The 25,090-nt window shown below is 41.9% G+C and overlaps 1 protein-coding gene across 1 annotated transcript in view; it reads right to left on the reverse strand.

Annotated features, from left to right (window-relative positions):
* PGGT1B (protein geranylgeranyltransferase type I subunit beta) overlaps window positions 1-25,090 on the reverse strand; it is a 51,264-nt gene that overhangs the window by 13,399 nt on the left and 12,775 nt on the right. The window contains exons 3-6 of the mRNA XM_032842285.1: window positions 14,999-15,066; window positions 10,265-10,416; window positions 8,788-8,920; window positions 3,019-3,064 (exon numbers count right to left, since the gene is read on the reverse strand). Coding sequence (XP_032698176.1) covers window positions 3,019-3,064; window positions 8,788-8,920; window positions 10,265-10,416; window positions 14,999-15,066 — 399 coding nt within the window. The remainder of the gene's footprint in view (window positions 1-3,018; window positions 3,065-8,787; window positions 8,921-10,264; window positions 10,417-14,998; window positions 15,067-25,090) is intronic.

The following is a 25,090-nucleotide window of genomic DNA, read 5'->3' on the forward strand; positions in this document are numbered from 1 at the left end:
CCGGACTTCTGGCTTCTATGAACTGAAAAACCAGTAGATCTGGAAGTAGTTGTTTCACATTCCTGAGGGGCAAATGCAGGCACCAGAGAAAGGAACGAAAAAATGATGGCTTTAAAACTGCAGCTTATGACACTGAAGAGCTACGGAAGGGCATGTACCTGGCCGGCAGGCGGGGAGGGCGCCCTGCAGCTCCGAAGCAAAAGGACAGATCCGGAAGAGCGTTCTGGAGGGGACCAATAAAACCACCATAGTTCATCCCAGCGCATACTGCATGTTCTAGGTGAGGGGGACACAACAGTGACTGAAACAGGCAAAGATCTCTGTCCTCTTGCGCACACGAAAAATACACACACGATAAAACAGAATATAGAGAAAAACAAGGGCAGAGGAGGATGGGCAACAGAGTGTGTGTGGGCGGTTTGCAATCTCAAAAATGACAATTAAAAGCAATCATTGGAGCCAGGACCTGAGGGATATGAAAGAGCCGAGTGTAAGCTAGAGGTGAGGGCGGAGGGTTCTGTGTACAAAGAACCACAAGTCCAGGAAGGGCTTTGAGATTCAGAAAGAGGAACCACCCGAAGGCAAGAAGAAAGGTGGGTCCAGGTAAGTGAGTGGGAAGAAGACACAAGCGTGGTGAAGGAGCCAGAAACAGCGATTGAGAAAGCCGGCAAGAAGAACCTGACACTTCCAGAATGCAGGGGAGAGGCTAACAGCTTCCGGTGCTTCAGGAAACACGAGGCGAGGAGTGAGACAGTGACAATGGGCTTGAAATCTCTCGATCACGAGGGATTTTACAAAAGAAACTCCATAAGCTGCTGGGGCTTATACAGAAAGCTTAAGAAAAGCCACTTGTGGAGAAGGGCGAAGAGTGTATTTGGCTTATTTCTCTGAAAAGACTAACAAGACAAAGAAGAAGAAGGAAGAAGACAAAGGCATGCAGGGGTAGCCAACCTGCAGGCTGACTTCTGAGGAGGAGGTCTCGCTGGCCAGTGCTGAGAGGAGAGAAGGCAGGGAAGGAAGGCACACCAAGGGCCTCCAGAGCAGGCTCCCTAGCCTATCAAACCTCACAGCACCCAGAGAACATGACACCTGACCTGCGTGCGCACACTGTGGTGTCCTGAGAGGGGGCTCCAGACACGCAAGGTGGAGGGAGCGGTACCTGGGTGTTCCTGGAGCCCATTTGCAGGACGCCAGCCCACTGTGGCACCCTGAGTAGGACGCCCTCCTCTGGAGCTGTGGGTCTCAAGCCCACCAAACAAATCAAAGAGAAAAGGAAGACAGACAGAAGCTTTTGGCACCAACCACAGTCCACGGCTGCTGATCTCAATGGGTGTAATCCTACTCAAGTCGTATAGACTTAAAATCACTACTAGAGTGACTCAGCGAGACACGTTTTCCTGACAGGATCTGTCAGCGAGAATCATGTTTGAGCAGCCCTCTGCTTCACGTCCCAACAAATGCAATCCCCATTTCCTGGGACCCACAGCATCTGTTCCACAGGTCTCCAATACTGGTGACGTCTGTCCTCGGCCAAAGTGATCATTAACACCCTCTGCAATACTGAGCACAAGACCCTGGCTTCTCGGAAATTCACAGACGCCAGATTTCCTCTCTGTGCACCTACAAGTACATATCCTCCTCACCAAGTGGTGAGGACCAGTGACTGCTATTACAGCTTGCCCCAAGCCCAGTCTCATCCAAGTGTAGGCACACACGGGAATTGTGGTGTCCTGATTATAGCACAGCTGCAGAGGAAACATCGAGACTGTCTTCTACAAGGCCCTTCGCAATAAGCACTCTGCAAATATCGACACTGAAGGAGGGAGTGCAGATGTGTGAGAGGGAGAAGACCAGATAGGACAAGGTCTCAGGGAAGTACAACGATATGGGTCAGGGAGTGTATGTGAAAAGTATCATTTTATACACGTTTTATAGTTTCCAAACCACATTCCCCCCTTATCTCAGAATCCTAGCAACAATTTTAAAATTAAAGGAAGGTCCAATTATTTCTTGTCTGTCAACGAGGAAACCCTCAGAGAGAATAAGCAAGGGGCCAGGTCCCAAGCAGGTATCAGGGCTGAGACCTGTTCTTTCTGAGATCTGTTCCCGCCACTCCCATGCTGCCAGAGGGAGGGACACAAAAGGCGAGCACAAAGAGACTGCCAAAATAAAGAGGAACCTTAAGGTGTTCACTCAGGGTGCCTCCTTGATCTAGGCTCTTTCTTTTTAAAGAAAGGAACACGGCTGGGGAGCCTGGCTGGCTCAGTCAGTAGAGCATGCAAGTGCTGACTGTGAGTTCAAACCCTATGCTAGTTGTAGAGATTACTTAAAAATAAAATCTTTAAAAAAAAGGAAAGAAAGAAATTTAAAAAAAAAATTGAATAGGAGCATGCAAAAAATAAAAGAAAATAAAAAGGAACATGCAGCTTACTCCTACATGGACATACTCAATTTGAAAAACCTCAGGCCATTGATGTACTGATAGACTAAGTATATCATCTCCCTATTCTGATTCCACCCCAAGTGGGGAAAAGGGTGAAAGGAGAAATTGCATTAATTTATGTACAGAACATTTTACTATACAGCAAAATGTTTTATGGCAATGACTAAGGATTATTATATTAAGAAAAGTAAACAAAACATTTTCATTTCTTCACAAGTTCATTGATTCACACTTAATATTCTGCATCTAGCTTTTTGGTGTTATGCCAAAAAAGAAAACTTGCTGTCTTCTAGTGCTATTTTAAGAAATCACCCCAGGACATTACCATGCAGCGGACAGTCAAATACATAACCTGAAAATACTAGAAAAGTATAAATATCCTAGTCTGAACATTCTCGGACGGATGACTGACCTAGAAGACGTTCCAAGTGGCATAAAGTGTCAAAGGAGAGAAGTAGGAAAGACAACAACCATGGGCTGAGGCAAACTTCCAGGGTGCTCGATGTCGTAGACACCATTATGATATTTAAAGGAACAAAAGAAACTACACGTTCATTTACTTTAAGATGTCTTACCATGAGATTCAAGTCCAGCTCCCTGTGCCAGCCCATTGTCATAGGACTGAAAAAGAAAAACATTGTTCAGTTTAATAGGGAAATAATAAGTAAGTCCTCACTGTGCTAATTTTTGGTCTCTGGACTGATTTTGGTTTCTCCCTCATATCTCCTAAAATATTCACTTTCCCCCAAAGGAGTAGTTGTAGGCATTTTCAAGTACCAGGTCTTGGCTTATTCATCAAGTCAAAGCACTAAATGCATACAGTAGGCACATTCTGAGACAGACTGTTCAAAGATGGCATCTAGATATTCGATCTCTACCCAATGAAAACCCCAACCCTATTCTTTTCCTCCTTGCCAGACTATACAAGTTTAAGGAAAATGTAAAGACGCTATACTAATAAATTATTATGAACATGGAACAGGTCTACTTTGAGGCTTGTGGGTAGCCGAGGAAAACAGCACCTGCCTAAACGTGGATCTCCCCACAAATCCTATAAAATCAGAACAGAACAACAACACAACTATAAAAAACTGAAACCTCAGCAAAGCTGGAAGACATGTACGAGCTTTAAATTACCTGTCTACAGAGTAAGAAACCTCCAACCCCAGCAAGCTGCCTCTCCCACTCCTGACACCCCTTTGCAGAGAGCAAGGCAAGTCTGTGGAAAATGAGGAGGACGTCAATGGTAGGCATGGGATGGATCTAAAGTTCCCACCAGAGGGAGAAGGTCCACCCTAAGAGCGAAACACCAGCAGTCTTTATGCAGTTCGGACGCGCACAAATTCAGGTAGCACTGCTTAGCCGAACAACACGATCTGGTCCTAGTTCCGCGAGTACGCCATATTAACTATGAGCAACTGCACAGACTACCAGCCTGCGGCGAGCGCCTCAGTTTACAGATGACCACGCAAACGACAGGTGCACGTCACCATGAGTAACCAGGCCCACCTTTTTCAGAGTCTTAGTAACTGGGCACTGCACACATCTTCACTCAGTTTATGCACAGCCGGCAACCTGTACGGCTGTGCTGTCTCCTCCTCTGTCTTAGTAAGAAACCCACAGGACATTCTCTGAAAAGGCAGAACTGAAAGAAGACTGGCCACCAAAGCAAGAAACGAGAAGCAGCTCAAACACAGAGTTACGGAAAAAAACGGCTGTTCCTGGGAAGGCGCCTGGAGCCGCCGTCAGAAGAACTCCGTGAAGGCGGGCACCTGCCCGAGCGAGGACCGCAGCTGTGACGCAAAGGGCGAAGACGCTGCCAAAACACTTCACGGGAAAGGAATCCTTGGAGATGTTTCACGACGACAAAAACACAAAGGAGAAAGTGTTGGCAACTGCTATAAACTTAGGACGGAGTCTGATCATTTACCCAGACAGAAAAGATGCTCCCTCCCTGTCCTAAGTCACGTAAGGAAACAAGGCAAACACTGCCCAAACTACTTCATAGATACATATACGTATACACACACATATATATACATATATATATGTATGTTTTTTTACAAAGAAAACACTTTAACTCTCAATATTTTTAATGTTTTAATAGTACAACATACTAAAGACTGGTGGTACCACTTCACACTTCTCTGTACACACACTTATGACTCCCAGAGTTTGTGATGTGATGGCAAAAAGCAGCACAGGCCCCAGAGCACTGGTGATCTCCCCAGTGATTCAGATCCTGGGCTGCATGTCAGCCGGCAGGGTCACGGTCCCCGTCACCAGCCAGCCCCACCATGCCAAGCAAGCACGGCCGTGACTGCATGAGCTCTGGAACAACAGAGCGCAGACTGCAGGGAGGGGACTTCAGACGGTGCGCTGGTCAGACTGCGTGACTTTGATGAATCAAGTCAACAGAGAAGAAAGATGGGCCCTCCAAAGATCAGGTAATAAAGGACACCAAAGGAGCAACACTCAGAGACATGAGAAACAAGAGAACCTCTCTCCTACCAGAAAATCATGAAACACACACTTTCCCCAATATGAAAAAAAAATAAAAAAATCAAACCCCACACAAACTCTAAATTTAAAAAATCATGCTTTGTTGACTAGAAAGAGTATACTCTTAAACAGAAATTTTTCTAAGAAAAAAAAGAACATCCACAAAATGACTAAACAAAGAGACAAATCTATATAAAGTAACTCTGAAACGAAAACACAGCAAATGGAATGAAAACATCTTGGTGTATGAAAATCTGCCCTCGCCTCCCCAAAATGGCCATAAAGCAGAAGAACACTGTAATACATTAGCCCAGACTCGGCTGCATGTTATCAAGCAAGCACCTGGGAATATGAAAAGGAAACTAAAAGTTAAAAACAGAAAGCACAAACAGTAGGAAGAAATAAATGGAGTTCAATGACTTCAGAAAAGAAATGGAAGAAAATAAGGAAGACGACGACCAAGGAATAATAGTCTCAAAAGAAAAAACAGTAAGGGACACTGACGACAAGGCAGAAAACAGCCAAGAGACTAAAACTAAGATATAGCAGTAAAAAGGGTCAGAGAGAAAGTGACTGAAATCAAAGACAAGCAGAGAAGAAAAAGCACGCACAGAACTGGAGTCCCTACAGGAAAAAGCAAACTAATGGACTGGAGCTTGGAGTTAGCAAACTGGGCTACAGGCTACAGGTGCCTCTGCCTGGTCCTGTATCATCCTGGAGTAAAGACAATGGCCAAGCTCACTCATAAGAAAAGAAATACAAATTAAAAATAAATACACTGAAAGATCATTCTTCAACCACGAGACTGATAAAAATTAAAAAGGATGATGACACGCTATTTTGGTGAGGTGGTGTGGAAACAGGCACTCTCCTGCACTGGTGGGAACAGAAACTGGTCCACCCTTTTTGGAGAGAAAATGGTTAACGTCTAGTAAAATTACATACGCATTCATCTTTTGGTCCAGCAAGTACACTACTAGGAATTCACTCTGAAGATCTCCACAAATACATAAATGTATATGCAGATGGTTATTAACTTCAACATTGTTTGTCTATGGAAAATACATGTTCCATGCACAGAGCAGTTCAAAAAACTAGGTACGTGCACACAATGGAGTACTATGAAACTAAGCATCTACGCTGTGCTACCTGGTGAGCAAGAAGGGAGGAGAAACGAAAATGGACATACTTGCTCATCAAGAACAAATACAGGAAGGACAAAGAAAATACTAATGAGACTGGTTCCCTACAGAGTGAATAGAACAAGGTGGCAAATACGAGAGTGAGGAAGGGGGCAAGTGAGAAGGGACAGGAGGAGAGGAGTAACCCATCTTGGAATACCCTTTTCTGTGTAGTTCTGACTTCCAGAACCAAGTCAGTATTTCACATAGTAAGTAAATTTTTAAAAATCAACAACACTGTGGCGCCTGGGTGGCTCAATGGGGTAAAGCCTCTGCCTTCAGCTCAGGTCATGATCCCAGGGTCCTGGGATCGAGCCCCACATCCGGCTCTCTGCTCAGCGGGGAGCCTGCTTCCCCCTCTCTCTCTGCCTGCCTCTCTGCCTACTTGTGATCTCTGTCAAGTAAAAAAAAAACAAAAAACAAAAAACAAAAATTGGGAGAAAACCCCAAAATGGAGCCCAAACACAAACTTAGCTGTATTTTAAATAAAAAAACATAACCATACTAAAGGGGGGGAGAATAAAAGAAGTAACTCAAGTTTTTTCTTTTTTTTTTAAGAGTTAAGTAATCTTTTTAAGTAATCTCTACACCCAACGCGGGGCTCCAACGCATAGCCAAGAGTCAAGAAGGGCAGGCTCTACCCACTGAGCCAGCCAGGAGCCCATTAAAGTATTTCTTAAATATGGTATTTTGACTATGTATCAGGTTCAAATGTATATATATATCTCTCTCTCAGATATCAGGTTCAAAACAAAAGAGCCAATGTCTCCTGGATAATGGGAACCAGACTGACTGCTCACTGTCGGAGAAGGGAGTTATAGAAAGAAAGGAGGAAGATAAAAAAGAACTGTGGTGCTGGACTGAAATTTGAGCTGTCAATAGGACTCATATGTTTTTTAATGCACATATAGATAAGGAAATAGACAGAGGGGAGAAGGTGCAAATCGGGGGGTTCTGTGCATAGACACACGCATACGTACATTTCCTCGCTCAGCCTGCTGAGAGAGAGACTAGGAGCCATGGTATCCCAACACCCATGAGCACAGCTATCGTGCCCAAATCCTCGTTTCTACACACCATCCTCCAGTAGGAACCAGGCCTCCTTGCTGAAATGACCGAATCCAGGACTACAGCTAGGGAAGTACAAGATCAACCTGGAAAATCTTGAGCCAGAAAGCAAACTGCTTCTCAAAGAATGAAGGGGGTGAGACCAAAAAAAAGGTACAAGCATCTCCTCGAAGGGGCTCGCATTGGCTGAATGTGGGACAACATGGCCATCAGAATAAGTAATGACAGTAACAGGTAACAGCCCACTGGATAAAATAAGAATCTAGAGTTCTAAGTGATGGAGACAGATGTAAAGAGAAAGCTTTCTCTAAAAGCGGAACTTCAACTGAAAATTACAGAAGGAATGACGGAGCTGGAAGACCATCAACTGCAGACCACCACTAGCAGATAAAAGTCTGATTTGGGACAGGTTATTTAACAGTCTCCAAATCCCTTGCCAGAGGATACTGCATAATGACAAGCTGAGAAATGCTCACTTTCGAGAGAAAGACACGGCATACACTGCCTTAACCGGTGATCCAAAGTCACCATCTCTGGTAGCGGGGCAAATCGACAGGCTGTATTTCCAAATACCACAAACTGAGAAGAACCCAGTTGTCATCACTGCAGCAGTCACGCCAAAACACACATCACCCATCCTTCTACTGAAGAGAAACCTCCTCTCCCTCTGAAGCTCCTCAAAGGGCCTGTTCTGTCTGCTCCACTGGCCCTCCAAAATTTGGGCTCTTGCAGATCCTACAAGAACTGAGCCCATAATCACACGTTCAGTTAAAAAAATGTCACTCTTCTAAGAACTTAATTTTCATTTTGAAATACTGACTAGTAGAAGTTGAGTTAACAGCCTAAAATAGTCTCATCTATAAAACTACAACTTCAGATTTGGGAAGTAATAAACCTGGGAAGTAACATTTCTATGTCTCGGTTTCATGGAAGAGATGAAAAAGTAGAGCAAGGATAATTCCGGCTTAGACTAACTACTGCCAATGAAAAGATTAAGTTGTATCCTGAAAGAACAGCACTTCTATTTGATACTTGCCTTAAAATAAACCTTAGGTTAAAAACAAAAAAAGCACACATACAAGTATTAACAAAAAGATCCCAAAATCTATTGTTAGCCCAGTCAATCTTGTTATATTTGGTTCTTGCACATCAAATGGCTTACTGAACTCCCACCTCCCACCAGATATAGAAAGAGTCTCGTCAACGTGTCATCATTTTCCATTGCCTAGCTGGGGCTCTGCACTGACCCCTGCTAGCCAAGACTATCAAACAGGGGCCTGTGAGATTTTATTTCTTCTTCTTCTTCTTCTTCTTTTTTTTTTTTTTTTTGCTTCTAAGGCTGACCAATCTCTTTCTAGTAAAGCCATCTGTTTCCTTAGATACAATCAAATGACATTTGAATTTTAATGGCCAGTGAAGCAATCTGTCCTTTACAATTAAATGGCTGTTCTGATTAAACAAGGTATCCAAAAAGCAACCTTACTGCCCTTTTTTCCAGATTCTCGGTGGAGGAGAGATGGGACATGTATTATACTGCCGTCCCCATACAGCGATAATAATAGCCAAAATAGTCAATTTATCAACATAACTCACCATACTTCTTCTGATGTAATTGATGGCTTTTTTCATATCCATGCCAGACCAATTGTTCAGCATATAGCAAACACAGGAGGCACAGTATACAAATCGCATATCATTTTCACTGCCTTCAGGGACTGCACAGAAGCTGGAAGGAGTAACAGTATGATTTACAATTACATCACACTATAATTTAGTTTTTATTTCTTTTGTGAAGGGGGGAGGGTCGAGAAACACCTATTACTTCACGTTTTTACTCACAGAAAAACCCATCATTAAAGACGAATTTAAAAACCATATACTACTTGTATTAGTCAATAAAGAACAGGACTATTAACTTGAATAATAGTAAATGATTTACCAAATCACTGTTTCATTTCAAAGTTCTGATTTCTGGGTAGCTTTACACACTTGCCAGCTACTCAGTTTCTTTGCTCCCTATCACAGACAGTTGTGGCACACTAGCTTGAGAACTAATGAGGGGAAAAGCACCTAGGACCCATAGGGTAGTAAGAAATCCCCAAACCCAAGTTTTGACATGTGAAATTTCTTCTAAATGTGTATGTAGATAACCACTACTTGACAATATTGTATGGTAATTTTTTTTTACCTATTTCATTAGGTTTAGCAAGGTAACAGTCTGAGTCTGCTATCTATTCCTTTATTTACAAACAAGGAAAGGGTTGCAGTCATCAATGACTATATGGAAACTTTGAGATTCTAGTCACATGCACTAGCTAAGGTAAAGATTCAGTTCTACAGTATTTCCAACTAATGACAATTTATCTTGCAAGTCTACATTAGTTTTCCCCTCATCAAGAGCAGTGTTTTCTAAAACCCTCAAAGGGAAACAGAGATATGGAGCACTGACATAATACAGCAGAACTGATCTGCAAAATCTTTTCCCTAGACATTATCATTACTGCTTTGCCACTTCCTAGATTTGCGGGGAAAAGAAAGTTTCACCTAACTCCTAGGAACTCCAGGAAGATTCCTTAGACATACCATATAAACCACCAACTGTTACTAAGTTCTTTTTCTATTCTTTACAAATGTCACTGAAACTACCTACGCTAGAATATAGCAGTCAATGTTCCTTCCTTTCTCCCAACAGTCACTGTGTCTTAAGGAACAGAAGTTCAGACTAAATGTATGCTCACTTCGTAATATCCAAGTTTTTCACCCAGAAGGTAAATTGAAGTCCTTCCTAATATTAAAACCATTCAACCACTTCTTTATGAATGTATTCACTATCTCAGGTAAAACAAGAGAACAAACAAGGAGCTCTGCTACTGTGATTTCTTTCTACTGAAACAGGAAAATTTATATTATTTTTTGATTAGGGATGGAATATACAGTGAACTTGAAAGGATTCTAAAAGGGTTTATGATAAACTCTAAAGTTCTCATAAAGAATTATACCCATTTTTCAGTTCTATAAAATTTTTCCAAAAAAAAGAAAAGGGAAAAACGGAAGAGTGATGGACCCATACCTGCCATCTTCTAGCTGAAGGGCTCTCAAGCCTGCTAAACAAGCTTCCTTATTTACTCGGCTTAAGTCGTCTCCAAGAATAACTAAGCATGAAAGGCCCGTGTAGGTCATTGCTATGTGGCCACTATCGTAAGGATGAGCTGTTCCAGGATTCTAAATTCAAAATTAACATAATGTTAATTAACTAGTAAACTGAAAACTTTTCATTACGTAATCTGACACTACGTTTCAGGAACTAGTAAAATTAAATGTTGGTACTGACTTATACCAACACCTGACTGAAAAAAAACAAACCTCCATTTTGTAGGTCTCAGAGTAAGTACGAATGCAGGCTTTCCAGGCTACACAATTTTTTAATTTATCCTGCAAACCTCAAGCTTCTTGGAAGCAGTTCTGATACACAAATGAGCCAAAGTATTTGAACTCCGTATGCAGTCAACCGTATTACTTTTAACTTAAGTCTCGTGAAGTTAGAAAAGCATACAGTCTTTCAATCAAAAAAGGTTTATAAAAGAACTAAAAATTCTTTTACTGAACAATTCCAATATCACAGTAATCACCATATAAAAATATTATAAAACAATACAACTGAAAAACCTTATTCAGCTCTCATTTACAATTAAGTTATTTGAGCTTCTAATAAACATCAGCACTTAGAATAACTGTTACCCCATAGTATGTTCGATTAGTTTCACGGACCTGATTGTTTTAACAAAAGATAACGACAGTTAACAAAGATCTCTTAGGCTACAAAATACGTGACAAAGTAGGAAATCCTGCAAAGAATCTAGGTACTGGCACCGGCAATGATAAAACTGGACATAAAAAGTGTTTATTACACCAAGTAACTTGACGTTCCACCGTATATAAAGCATTTAGAGTTTTTTTTTTTCCTTTTAAAGATTTTATTTATTTGACAGACAGAGATCACAAGCAGGCAGAGAGGCAGGCAGAGAGAGGGGGGGTAAGCAGGCTCCCTGCCGAGCAGAGAGCCCGACTTGCGACTTGATCCAGGACACCGGGATCATGACCTGAGCCAAAGGCAGAGGCCCAACCCACTGAGACACCCAGGCGCCCCAAGCATTTAGAGTTATATAATTAATTTCAAATAATCAGCCAAGCCTACGAATCAATTATTTTTAAAAAAAGATTTCACTTGTAAAATTTCACACTGTATAAACGTATTTGTCAGCTTAAGGATATTTTAAGTTTTGGAGCACTAGGGTGGGTCAGTTGGCTAAATGGCCGACTGGATTTGGCTCCCGACATGATCTTAGGGTGGGAGGACTGAGCTCCACGTCAGGCTCCACACTCAGCAGGGAGTCTACTTCAGGATTGTCTCTTTTTCTCTGCCCCTCCTCCCCCTTTCTCTCTTCCTCTCTCTCAAATAAATAAATCTTTTTTTTTTTTTTTTTTTTTTTAAGATTTTATTTAGGGTGCTAGGTGGCTCAGTCATTAAGTGGCTGCCTTCGGCTCAGGTCATGATCCCAGGGTCCTGGGATCGAGGCCCACACTGGGCTCCCTGTTCAACAGGAAGCCTGCTTCTCCCTCTCCTGCTCCCCCCACCCTGCTTGTGTTCCCTCTCTCTGTCAAATAAATAAATAAAATCTTTTTAAAAAATTATTTATTTATTTGAGAGATGGAGAGAGAGAGGCACAGGCAGAGAAGCAGGCTGCCCTCAGAGCAGGGAGCATGATGCAGGACTTGATCCCAGGCCCCTGGTGATCACAACCTGAGCCAAAGGCAGACACTTAATGGACTAAGCCACCTAGGCACTCTCAAATAAAGAAAAAAAAAAAAAAAAGAATAATTTAAGTTTTGTTTTTTTTTTTTAATTTTATCTATTTATTTGACAGAGAGAGAGATCACAAGTACGCAGAGGGAGAGGGGGAAGCAGGCTCCCTGCTGAGCAGAGAGCCCAATGCAGGGCTCGATCCCAGGACCCTGCGATCGTGACCTGAGCCGAAGACAGAGGCCCAACCACTGAAACATCCAGGCACCCTTAATTTTTTTTTTTTTAAATTGAAGTACAGCTGACACACAATGAAGAACATTTTAATTTTGACAGGATACACGCATATTTTAAAATTCATCTCTGTCATAGGTTTCCCTTCTATTTGAGTCTGGGTTCATCAATAACTGCTTCAACTTCTAGAAAAATTGTTTATCATACTAGAAAGCCAAAGTGAAACTTGTACCGTTTTGGTTGAAGCAGACTCCTCTACCCACTATAATAAGCGTTCACTTCTACAACCACTGATATGCATCAAATCCTGGCTCTACTACTCATTGGCTCACTTCACTTCCTCCTTCTGGAAAATGGATATCAGCACCTCCCTCACAAGGTTACTGTGAGAATTTAATAAAATTACCATCACAGGGATACTAGTTATCCTGATGATGATGCAATTACAAGGCAAATACCCAAAGGGCCACTACTTCTTAGGAGTCATGAACTAGGTTCCTGGAACCACCAGGGAGTGAATCCCATTGTTCTCCTGCACACCCACCCTCTGTGGTTCCTCATGCAACAGATATGCAATGTGTTCAATACCTTCTCTAATCGGAACCTGCCCCACCCACCTGGCCTTACATATACAATTCTTTATGTGGTCTCACATACATATCAAAAAATTTTCATCTTGCTAACCCTTTCATTCTGTGTTCCTCCCTAGAGCTCATACTCTGGCACTCCCGGCTGTTCCATTCCACATTTATAATAGCCTGCCTAGAACTCCTACAGCTTATTTCAGTTTTTGGTACTTCAACTAAACATCTACCATGTTAAAAGCACTGTGGGGAATCCAAACAGAAATCAAATGTGGAGCTTAACCGTAAGGGCAGAAGAAAGGGTCTGATGGAGTAATTACAATACAGAGTAGAATGTAGTAAGTGTCATGAGGGAGCTGGAGTAACACCAAGATTCACCTTTTTTTTTTTCCTTTTAAAGATTTTATTTATTTAACACTGAGTGTGCACAAGCAGGGGAGCAGGAGGCAGAGGGAGAGGGAGAAGCAGGCTTCCCACTGAGCAGAGCCCCATACAGGGCTCTATCCCAGGACCCTGAGATCATGACCTGAGCTGCAGGCAGATGCTTAACTGACTGAGCCACCCAGGTGTCCCAAGATTTATTCTTTTTAATTGTCATCTAATCTTCTGTTAGTTAAATCTGAAGACTGTTTCAATTTTTTTTTTTAGGCTCCATGCCCAGTTGGGGTTTGAACTCACACTCTGAGATCAAGATTTGCATGCTCTACTGACTCAGCCAGCCAGAGACCCCAGTAACACAAAGATTTAAATAAGGGATTTTTTTCTACAGCAGAAGAGGAGCTTGGTGGGTGGAAAGGAGAGGAGGCTTTCTAGGTAGAGAAAAAGTAAAAGCAAAAAAGCTAAAAGTAAAAGCGAAGTGGAGAAAGAAAATTCTGGGTATCTAGCATATATTAGGTACAACACATAATTTAGCAGAGAACACAGAGTTTGTGAAGGAAAACAATGAGAAAAGTGGGCTGAGAGGATCCAAAAGTGTTTCTCAAAAAGTACTCTATGTCCACCGAAGGTCCTGGGCATCTACCAGTAAGGCAACGGCCTGCAGGTGAGTTTGGTGGTTTTGGAAGAAAAGCTGCTGACACTACTGTATTTATATACTTTATCGGACAATCTTATGTGCCTGCTCAGATTCCTGCAGACTCTCAGGCAAGCACTCCCAGTGACAACTCCTGGGGGGCCAATATGAGTCCCCTGGAGTCTCTTGCTCCTACCACTACTCAAATTCAGATGAGCACAATGTGGCATAGAGTGTGACCTGGCCTCCCCAGAAGATGCCAGTGGTCTAGGTGAGTGAGGACCAAAAACGGATGTTAGGAGACTCTGTAAACCAAGGCAAAAATGGTTTCTTCTTCAATTTTACTCCTGTTAGTTTAAAAATGTCTTGGGGGTAGAGGAGGCAAGAGGAAAGGGACTGGGTTTTAAAAGTAATGTTCTCGGGGTGCCTGGGTGGCTCAGTGGGTTAAGCCTCTGCCTTCGGCTCAAGTCATGGTCTTAGGGTCCTGGGATGGAGCCCACATCGGGCTCTCTGCTCGGCGGGGAGCCTGCTTCCTCTTCTCTCTCTGTCTGCCTCTCTGCCTCCTTGTGATCTCTCTGTCAAATAAATAAATAAAATCTTTAAAAAAATAAAAGTATGTTCTCAAAACCCTGTTTTATTTCAGCCAGGGCAGGTATACATAAGGTATGGCACTACAGAGCGGTCACGATGAGCATGTGTCATGGCACCCAGATAGCCTGTCCATGAGGAGTAAAGAGAACGCAACCTTCCTCAGGACTGGTATCTGTTGGAAAAGATTACATGTATAGGAAAAAGAGAACCTAGTTTACGAATCCTTTGTTTTTAGATTCCCTGCTAAAAGCAATGGACACACATGATTGGAGAAATCATAGCAAATTCATATGACCTTGATGCAGGCATTGGACCTACAGCCTATGACAGAGGAAGAAAGCTCAAGTAGGGCCTCTGTGATATCATGTTGCCTTCTCCCAAATCACTGCTATTTACTCCAGAATTTTGAAACACTGCATGAAAAAAAACGGGGAACTGTAGCTACAATGTACATTAGTAGATAGTATTTAGCTCTATCGAAACATGGAAGCTTGGGTCTATCTGGATAATTTCTCAGTTTTCTTTTGCACTAAAATCCACCCACCTCCCTTCTCCTTCCTCCTGACCCAGAGAATAACTCACCTTTGACGGATTAAATGGAATACCCAGGTATGAAGAGCCTCGGAAACCACAGCGATTTAGATTTGATCCTAGAAAATAAAAACATGTACTTATTTAGAATGTACTTTATTTCTGTACAGACTCTAAAGCAGGTCAATTAAACTTTCTTTCAGACACTGAGCATTTTAGTACCAAAGCTTTGTCACTGTGTCCATTTGCATTCTAGCTAATGGTTATCGCCATGTCCCTGGGCTGTTCTCTCTTTATGGGAATTTCCTCATTTAATTTTCAAAAAGATTTTTAAGTTTGTTTATTTATTTTTTTTTTAAGATTTTATTTATTTATCTGAGAGAGAGAGAGAATGCACGCATGCACCAGCAGGGGGAGCAGCAAAGGGAGAAGGAGAAGTGTGCTTCCTGCTGAGCAGGGAGCCCAATGCAGGACTTGATACCGAGACCGTGAGATCATAACCTGAGCCAAAGGCAGACGCTTAACTGAAAGAGCCACTCAGGCGCCCCTACTTATTCATTTTAAAGCAACATGGGGCTCAAACTCACAACCCTGAGATCAAGAATCGTACTCTTCCAACTGAGCCAGCCAGATACCCTTCTCGTTTATTTTTCAAACCAGAGACAAAATAATGATTTCCTACCATGCACCTTTAGTTTATAGCCTCCCTCACTGCATACAAAATGCTTCCATACCTTTCTATATGATCATTTTTCATGTGATCAACATATTCAACCCCATGCTAAAGAACAGAAAGTAGAAGCTTAGAGGTTAAGGGACATGTTCAACGTAACGCATCAGAATCTGGAATTCTAATTTCCCATCCAGTGTCTTTTTACTTTACTTTACTGCTTCTTTATATGTGAACAAACTAAAGGTATAAGCTCCTCTAGTTGCAAAAAATATATGTACTTTGTATTTTAGTATGGGGCAAACTTTTATTCTGAGTCTAATAACCCACTTTGCTTTGATGTCCTGGCTGGAAATGGACTCAGGCTGGAAATGTGAGTCATATCCATGAAAGGGGAGCCCTGTGCACTGGTGGTGGGAATGTAAACTGGTACACCCATTATGGAAAATAGTATAGAGGTTCTTCAAAATACTATAAACAGAACTACCATATGATCCAGCAATCCTCCTACTGGGTATATATCCAAAGGAAACAAGATGACCATCTTGAAGAGAGGTCTAGCTGCCCTGTGATCACCGCAACATCATTTATAATGGCCAAGACATGGCAACAACCTAAGCATCCAATGACAGATGAGTGGATAAAGAAAATTTTTCTCCCTCTCACACACACAACCAGAATGTTATTCAGCCATAAAAGAGGAAATTCTGCCTTATGTGACATAACAGATGGAACCTGAAGGCATTATGCCACATGACAGATACTTTATGTTCTCCCTTATACGTGGAATTTAAAAAGGATGAATTCACAGAAACAGAGTAGAATAGTGGTTGTCAGGAGCTGAGAGAAATGGGGAGATGCTGGTCAAAAGTACAAACGTCTACCTGAGAGACAAGTAAGTTCTGGGGATCTAATATATACCATGATGACTCTAATTCACAGGACTGGACTATATCCTTGAAAGTTATACGGAGAAATCGCAAATGTCACTACACACACACACACACACACGAAGAAATTCTGTGAGGGGGCTGTGGTAATCATTTTGCAATATGTTCATGTATCAAATCATCATGTTATATACCTTACACTTATATATATGTCAATAATACCTCTACAAAGCTGGGGAAAAAATAAGAAAACTAAAAAATGAGCAATTAGTTATACCCACAATAAGAAAGTAACTCAGGTTTTGAAAGCTATTAGGAAATCAGCATGACAGATGTAGAGGACAGAAATGTATTATCCACAGAATGTACATGCATTCATTGTTAATAAAAAGTCAAGCAGATTTGGGGTGCCTGGGTGGTGCAGTTGGTAGAGCGCCTGACTCTTGGTTTCAGCTCAAGTGTGATCTCAGGGTTATGAGCTCGAGCCCCACGTATGGGTCCAGACTCAGCATGGAGTCTCCTTGTGTTTCTCTCTCCCTCTGCCTCTGCCCTACCCCCTGCACTTTTTCACTCTCTCTAAAAATAAATAAATCTTTAAAAAAAATCAAGTAGATTTATAAATAGGTTTTGATCTAAGAAACTAGTTTCCTATCTCTTACAACTGGAACATGACTAATTTCATAGTAATTGGTTTTCACTCTTCTATTTCTTCAAATCAGGTACTCTACCCAGCTTCATATCTTGAAAGTACTTAGAGTAGTAGCTTAAACATTAATTTCTTGAACAATTTAGGGAACTTTACCCCCTAAATTTAAAACTTTCCACTAACTACCTTTCCTTGTTGACAAAAAACTTATTTGAAAAACGGTATTATCTAATATAATGAATAGTTCTCCCATCTTTGCTAAAGACTTTTAAATGGGTAAGCCACTTAAGACATGTCAATATATAACAAGAGTATTAAAAAGGCTCAGACTCTGACTGGGTAATGATACATCTGAGAATTTACTCCAGTAACTTCCAATGTAAGAAAGGCCACATGCACACAAACACCCAATGCAGTATCACACTGGCGAAACCCCGAAGCAAACAGAGGTGCAACAGGTTAAATGCAACATGTATCTCCTGAAACACCTAGGGAAAACTATGGACCAACATGGAGAAATGATCAAGAGAAAAAGTAGGACACAAACATTTATGTGATTATGTTTGTCGTTAAGCAAAGGGCACTTATCAGCAAACCCAGAAGGGAATAAACAAAATAATACCGGGTGGTGTGTCAGAAGCGTGATTTCTGTTCTTTGTAGGAGTCATTTTTGCCTTCACAAATTATCACAAACTTACTACCTTGATACCACAACCCGCTTACTATCGCACTGTTCCGTAAACTCCGAAGTCTGAGACAGGTCCACGAAGCCAGAGCGCAGCGCGGGTAGGGGCTGCGCCCCCTACCGGATGCTCTGGGGAACAATCCCCCTCAAGCTCCTACAGCTTGTTCAGCAGTCGTGGGACTGAGGGCTCCACGTGTTTGCTCTCCACTGTCGGCTGGGGCCCCAGAGCTCCCGGAGGCCACTCTTGCCACTGCTGGCATCTGGGCCCCTGCACAGCAGGGCCTGCAACACGGCTGAAATCCTTCTCGTGCTGAGATTCTCTCTGGCTTCCCCTTCTGCAGCACCTCTCTGACTCTTGGACCTTCTTCTCTTTGAAAGGGCTCATAGGGTTGTACCAGGCAACCCCCCCCCTTCCCTGTACATGCAACACCTGCAAACAATCTCCCTATTTTGATGTCAGCTGATTAGTAACCTTAACTTCATCGTCAAAGTCTATACTGCCTGGTGCCTGAAGGACCAATAAAACTTGGAACACCAGTAAGACTTTCACCACATCAGCAATCAATCAGGTTGTTTTGCTTTACCATTCGTGTGTTCACTGGAGTATCACATTTTTTTTAAGTTTTATTTTTGCTTAAGTAATCTCTCAGCTCAAGCCATGTGGGGCTCAAACTAATGTACCTGAGATCAAGCATTGCACGCTTTTCCAACGGAGCCAGCCAGGCTCTCCTGGAGTAGCAGTTCTAATTTTCTGCAAGAACTCTTCCTTTGCACACACAACATGGACAACCGGCTCCAGAAGCCTAGCTTTCAGCCTGTCTAGGCTTTTGACATGCCTTCTTCACCAAGCTTGATCATTTCTAGCTTATGATTTCGTGGGACAGATGTGCGACTCTCCCTTTCGCTTGGATGCTTACATGCCATTGTGGGATTATTAATTGGCCTAATTTCAATATTATTGTATCTCAGGGATTAAGGAGTCCTAAGGAGAGGGATGAAGGGGAATGGCTGGTCAGTGGAACAGTCACAACACCCACGTTTATCAATGAAGTGCGCCATCTTATATGGGCATGGTTTATCGTGCCCCAAAACAATCAGATTTTATTTATTTATTGAGAGAGCAAGTGTGCACAAACATGAGGGGAAAGGAGGGAGAGGCAGAGGGAGAAGCAGACTCCCTGCTGAGCAGGGAGCCTGACACGGGACTCGATCCCAGACTCTGGGATCATGACCTGAGCTGAAGGCAGACGCTTTACCGACCAAGCCCCCCAGGTGCCCCCAGAAAAGTTTATTTAAAATGAAAACGACGTCCTCTATCCCCTTTTTCAAGAGTGTATACGGTCACTGAAAAAATATGTATTAGGCAATCCTTTCTGGTTCTTTTCAAGATTTGCTATTGTGCTTTCCTTTATAATTCTAGTAAGCTTCCCTATTCATGATAATTAGTAAGTATAAATGCACAATTCATTCCAAATTTACAACTGGATGCAGGCCCACAATAGCCTGAGTTCCCTTGGAGGCTGTTAGATGGCGCCATCTAGTGGTAAACTGGAAGCGTGAGTCTGGGTCCCAAGAGGATCAATTGCACAGTCTGAAAAAGCATACAGGCCTCTTGGGTCCTAGCTCAGGCCCACATCAAAACTCTCAGTTAGGGCCTGGACGATCATACATAAGAAGATAAACAATCCCTATCTGACAGACAAGTCAGAATCGAGAGCCACTGATGTAGTGAATGTACCCCCTACTATGAGAGCCAGCCTCAAACTAGTTTACCTTGTTACAGGGAAGTCATTCAGACAGCGATGTATCATAAGCACTTAGATACACATCACAACTCCTAGTTTCACACTGTCAAGAGACCCAGACAAGGGGGGGGGGGCGGAAAAAACAGTCTAGAGCCTACAAAATGGGTTTGTATGCTTATTTTCTAAATTTCACAGATTAGTTTCAGAGTCAGACCTAGGCCAACTAAGGAAAAGGCAGGTGGGAAACTTCCTTTGACAGATAATTAGAGACTTAATAGTTTCATGCAACAAAACAGTAAATGTAGAATTGAGAATTGCAGTTGGACTGTGACAAGATCTGTGGTGCGGCCCACCAGATACAGGTGAGGGACAGCTGAGTACATAATCACTGTGGGTCTATCTCTGCAAAAAAAAATCCTTGATCTAGAATTTTTCCAAAACAGATATGCTATGATTTTTGAAATGTGAACATGCTTGGTTAGGCACATGCGACTATACCTACACCTGTAAGTACCGTATTTATAAAAGGCAGCAACGGGACTTAAAATTTTTCATCTACTTAAAAAAAAAAAAAAAAACTCTCACAGGAAAACACACACGATAAACAGAGCATCTATTATACGGAATCAGTATTGGAAATCTCCAGGAATGGGAATCTCAAAGGACTAGAAAACAGAAAACTGTTCTCTAATTTTGCTTACGGCATTAACGAGGTTTATTATCATGGACAAATTATTCATTCCTTTGGATCTTAATATTCTCATTTATAAAATGACAGACTATAATATCCCTTCCTCTGTTCTAGCTCCAATATTCTCTGGCTGTGCCCTTGATGAGAGAAGGGAAAACACAACTCCCAGCCTGATCCCGTGTGTTTCCTAAACACTTCTGGAGGTTGCTGGGAAGGGCCCCAACCCTCCAATGGTCTGACCACACACTTAAAGTAAGATACCACTGGGGTCTTTACAACCCTGGGGCTAAGTGAAAAACCAGGGTTAACTCTGATTAAATACTCACAACGTACTTAAATGCCACATAAGGGAAGTCTCCCCCAGGGACCTATATACTTCACCAGCAAAGCAGCACTAGGGCCTGGAGTTAGAAGCCTGGAATTTCAGCAGACTCTATCCCTTAATAGCTATGTGTGCCCTCAGGCAGGTGTCTCACATTCCTCTTCTGGGGAAGGCAGATTAGGGGAAGCACAAATTTAACAATGTATTTGACAGTGCCTAAAAAATCATAAAATTTTAATTAACGTATAGCATTATTCCTACATCAGCAAAATATCAGTATTTGTGTACAGCCCTGTAACGTTAACTTTAGTTTTTTAAATTTTTGTTGTGTTTTGAAGAGAGGTTAAAGCTTTTTCTAACTTGGACTTTTAAATATGGAAACATACTATGAATACACAAACAATGCAGGTATAGAGAATAAAATTAAAGTACTACCTTATCCAGCCATCTCCCCACGTCTGTTCCCATCTACTTCCCCCTCCACAAAGATTTTCTTTATGTCCTTTCAGAGTTTTCCCCAAATCTTGACAGCCAAAGATTATTATCTCTGCAGACGTTGGTATTTATAATTTAACCATATATGAACATTTCCATGTCAGTATATACACAGACCTACCTCGATCACTTTACTACTGCATAGCATTCTCTGTGGACCACAGTTTATTGTTTCTCTTTTGTGAACATTTCTTCCCCTCCTAATTGGTCAGGGTAATGAACAATGCCAAAGCATATCCTACACAGATTTTGGTGCACGTTATCAGTTTCTAGAGGTATCAAATTCCCACAAATCTGGAGGATTTCAACAATGGAAATTTATCCTCTTGGAGTTCTGGAAACCAGAAGTCCAAGATCAAGGAGCTGGCAGGGCTGGTTCCTTCTGGAGGTTCTGAGGGAGAAACCGTCCCACGTTCCATGCTTCTCTCTCAGCTGCTGGAGGCTACAGGGAATCCTGGCATTCCTCCAGGCAGTAAGCATCTCTCTAACCTACCCCTACCCCTGCCCTTACAGGGCCTTCCCCTTGCCCTCTGGCATCTTCCTCTTCCCTTCTCCTGGAACGCCACCACTCACCCATATGGAGATGCTGACCTTAATTACACCTGCAAAGGCCCTTTTTCCAACCAAAGGTCATATTCTGTGATTCTGCGCAGACCAGTCCTTTCGGGGCCATTATTCAACCCACTACAACATGCAAGAGAACATGTCACATGAGCTAAAAGATTATACTTGAAAATGCCTCTCAAAGGTTACAACGATTTTCAGTTTCACCAGAATGATATTAGGGTGCTCTTTTGGGACGCCTGGGTGGCTTAGTCAGTTAAGCGGCTGCCTTCAGCTCAGGTCATGATCCCGGCGGATCCTGGGATAGAGTCCCACATAGAGCTCCTTGCTCAAGCAGGGAACCTGCTTCTCCCTCTGCTTCTGCTTGCCTCCCCCGTGCTTGAGCTCGCTCTCTGACAAATAAATAAATAAAATATTTTTTAAAAATGTGTTCTTTCCCCTGTATTCTTGCCAACTTTCAAAACTTCCAGCTAAATTGACAAGTTAGATAAAAAACAATGCATCAATTCTTGGAACACTGAAAAAAAAATAAAATTAGGATGTTAAAAAAAAATAATGCACCATTGTTTCTACTGCATTTCTCTAACTTTTCTAGCAAGGTTAATCCACTTTCATGTAGTTACTGACTTGAGATCCTCCTATTCTTAAATTCTGTCATTTTCTAAACAGTGATGAGTCATTTTCCTCTCAGTCATTAAGAATTCATCACAGTCTGGACATTAATATTCTATTATACATATTGCCACAATTTTCAAGCCTGTCTACTTATTCAGCCTTACCTCTTACTACACAACATTTAATACTGTTTATTTAATCAAACTTACGATGTTTTTCTTTTATGGTCCTGGGTTTTTAACATTTCTAGAGTTTTAAATTCCGTAAGATTTTATGTGATATCACAAAGCAGGACAAATACAGATCTATGAGTTACAGAAAGCACCTTCTACTCGGTCTGCAAATGCCTTCTAAATGAGAAAATATCTGAAGAGCCAGAGGATCCTTAAATTAGGTGTTCTGAGATGCAATTTCCAGCAAGCAATTCTCGAAACACTAGCCACTCATTCAACTCAGCTGAAGACAACTCAATACCACCAACTCCTTTCTGACACTACACAGAGACCGCATCGGACCACACAGGCTGAGGGGCTCAGTTTGTCAGGATACCAAACCCCCACCCCACCAGATGCCAGCCCGGTTAGTTGTGCTCTCTGACCGACTGGCTATGGACCGTAGGTTCTCATGAGTCTCTCTCCATGGGTACAATTAACTTCCCAGAGCAACTCACAGAACTCAAGTGAAACCTGCTACCTGACAATAAAAGAATGTAACTAAGAAACTGCCAGATGCTTAGGACAAGGCATGGGGAATGGGCAGGGAGCTTCCACTCTGTCCGGGAGCCCCTCTCTCCCGGGACCGCCACGTTTTTGCCAACCACGAAGCACTCTGAATCCTGTCCCCCTGGGTTTTAACGTAGGCTCCATGACAGAAGCAAGAATGATTACATCACTGGCAGCTGGCGACTGCTTCAACCTCTGGGCCCTCCACCATCCCCTCCCCGGAGATCAGGTGGTGGCACTGATTGTTCCAACCCTCCAATCACTGACTGGCTCCAAGAGCCAACAGCCCTCTACCCTCAGGCACTTTCCAAAAGTTACCTCATGAACATAACAAAAGACAACTTGTAACACTCTCAAGGCTTAGGAAATGCCAAGGGTTAGGGAACTGTGATTGAAGACCAAATATACATTTCTTACAGATCACAATATCATGATGCTATAGACCAAATGTGAAAATACAGCAGAAGAGGAGCAGTTAAATTGGAAGAGGTATGGATGAGTTAATAATCCAACAACTCCTGAGACACAATAATGCCTTAGGCACTGAAAGAAAAATCCAAGACAGACACATTCTCTCTCCTGCTAGTTTACAATTCAGACTCAAGCAAAATATTTTAAGTAACAGTTAAGCAGTGACAAATGAAAGAAAAAAAAAAAAAAGCAAGCAAGCAAGCAATGGCCTTCAAATAAATGAATTCCATGAAGCTGTCAGTACAATGTGAAAGAGAATTTTGACGGGTCTCAAAAGAGATGGTAAGTATCAACACGAATTCAATGAAAATTTAAAAACTTCATGAAACTGTAAGAAACATAAGAAAAGCACATTATCATAACAAAACTCAATGAACTTTTTGCAAAGTAAAGTTATCCACATAACCAGTGCTCAGCTCAAGAAAAGTAAATGACAGCACCCTAGAACACTCCCTCCTACTTCGTTCCTACCTTCCTTTTCTTCCTATTTCCTTCCTTCACTCCCCAAAAGCTTCCACTGGCTTGGTCTATTGTTATACTCTGTATAAAGAGAATATAATACACTAGGTACTTCTTTCTCTCAAAACATGTTTGTGACATTCATCAAAATTTTTGTTTATAGTTATAGACTATAAGTTATATAGAACTTTATATAAGTTCTATATAACATATATAGTTATATAGAACTTAATGTAACTAAGTTATATTAATGAGAAAATTTCTCATTTTCCACTGTAAAGTATTCCATTGTGTGAATATTTTAATACATCATTCACCCATTATACCAATGATGGGTAATTTCTATGGTTCCTACTTCTGGGCTCTTGTGAAAAACACTGCTATGAACATTCTAGTACGTATCTTCTGGTGAACAGGTTTTCACTTCGGGGGGCGGGGACTGGGGAACAGAAGGGCTAGGTCATGAACTGCACAGATGTTCAGCTTTAGTAAATACTGCCAGTTTTCCAACTGTTGGGCAGTTTTCCTTCAGCTCCTTGTGAGAGTTACAGTTGTGCTACATTCTCACCAACAGCCGTTATTTTCTACCTTTTCCATTTTAGCCATTCTAGTGAGTATGTAGAAAACACAATTATTATATGAAAGTTCAGATAATGGCAAATCTCTCACAAAAAGCACTCTTTAGAAAGAATATGGGCTTTTAAAAAAGATTTATTTATTTGAGAGAGTGAGCGAGCAGTGCAAACAGGAGGGAGGGTGGGCAGAGGGAGAGAATCACTAGCAGACTCCCCGCTGAGCACAGAGCCAGACCCCCATGGGGCTCGATTCCACCATCCATGGGATCATGACCTGAGCTGAAACCAAGAGCTGGACACCCAACCGACTGAGACCCCAGATGCCTCAAGAATATTTTAATTAAACTAACTGCACAAAAAAATGTTCACGGACTTGTTCAGTCACACACCCAAGCGATAACAAAATGACATGTATAAAGTCCCTGTTTAAGAGCGTAAAAACAGGACCTCATTATTTCATGGCCACTGCTTTTCCACTGGGAGAAGAATTAACCAGTTATTTTAACCATTCTGTAAGTTGCATTAAAAAAAAAAGAATATATGTATTAACGGGTATCAAGCTGTTGTAAAAAACAAGAAAATGGTAGAAGGAA

Source organism: Lontra canadensis, unplaced genomic scaffold (genome assembly GCF_010015895.1).
Source record: "Lontra canadensis isolate GAN:19392208 unplaced genomic scaffold, GSC_riverotter_1.0 scaffold126, whole genome shotgun sequence".
Lineage (NCBI taxonomy): Eukaryota > Metazoa > Chordata > Mammalia > Carnivora > Mustelidae > Lontra > Lontra canadensis.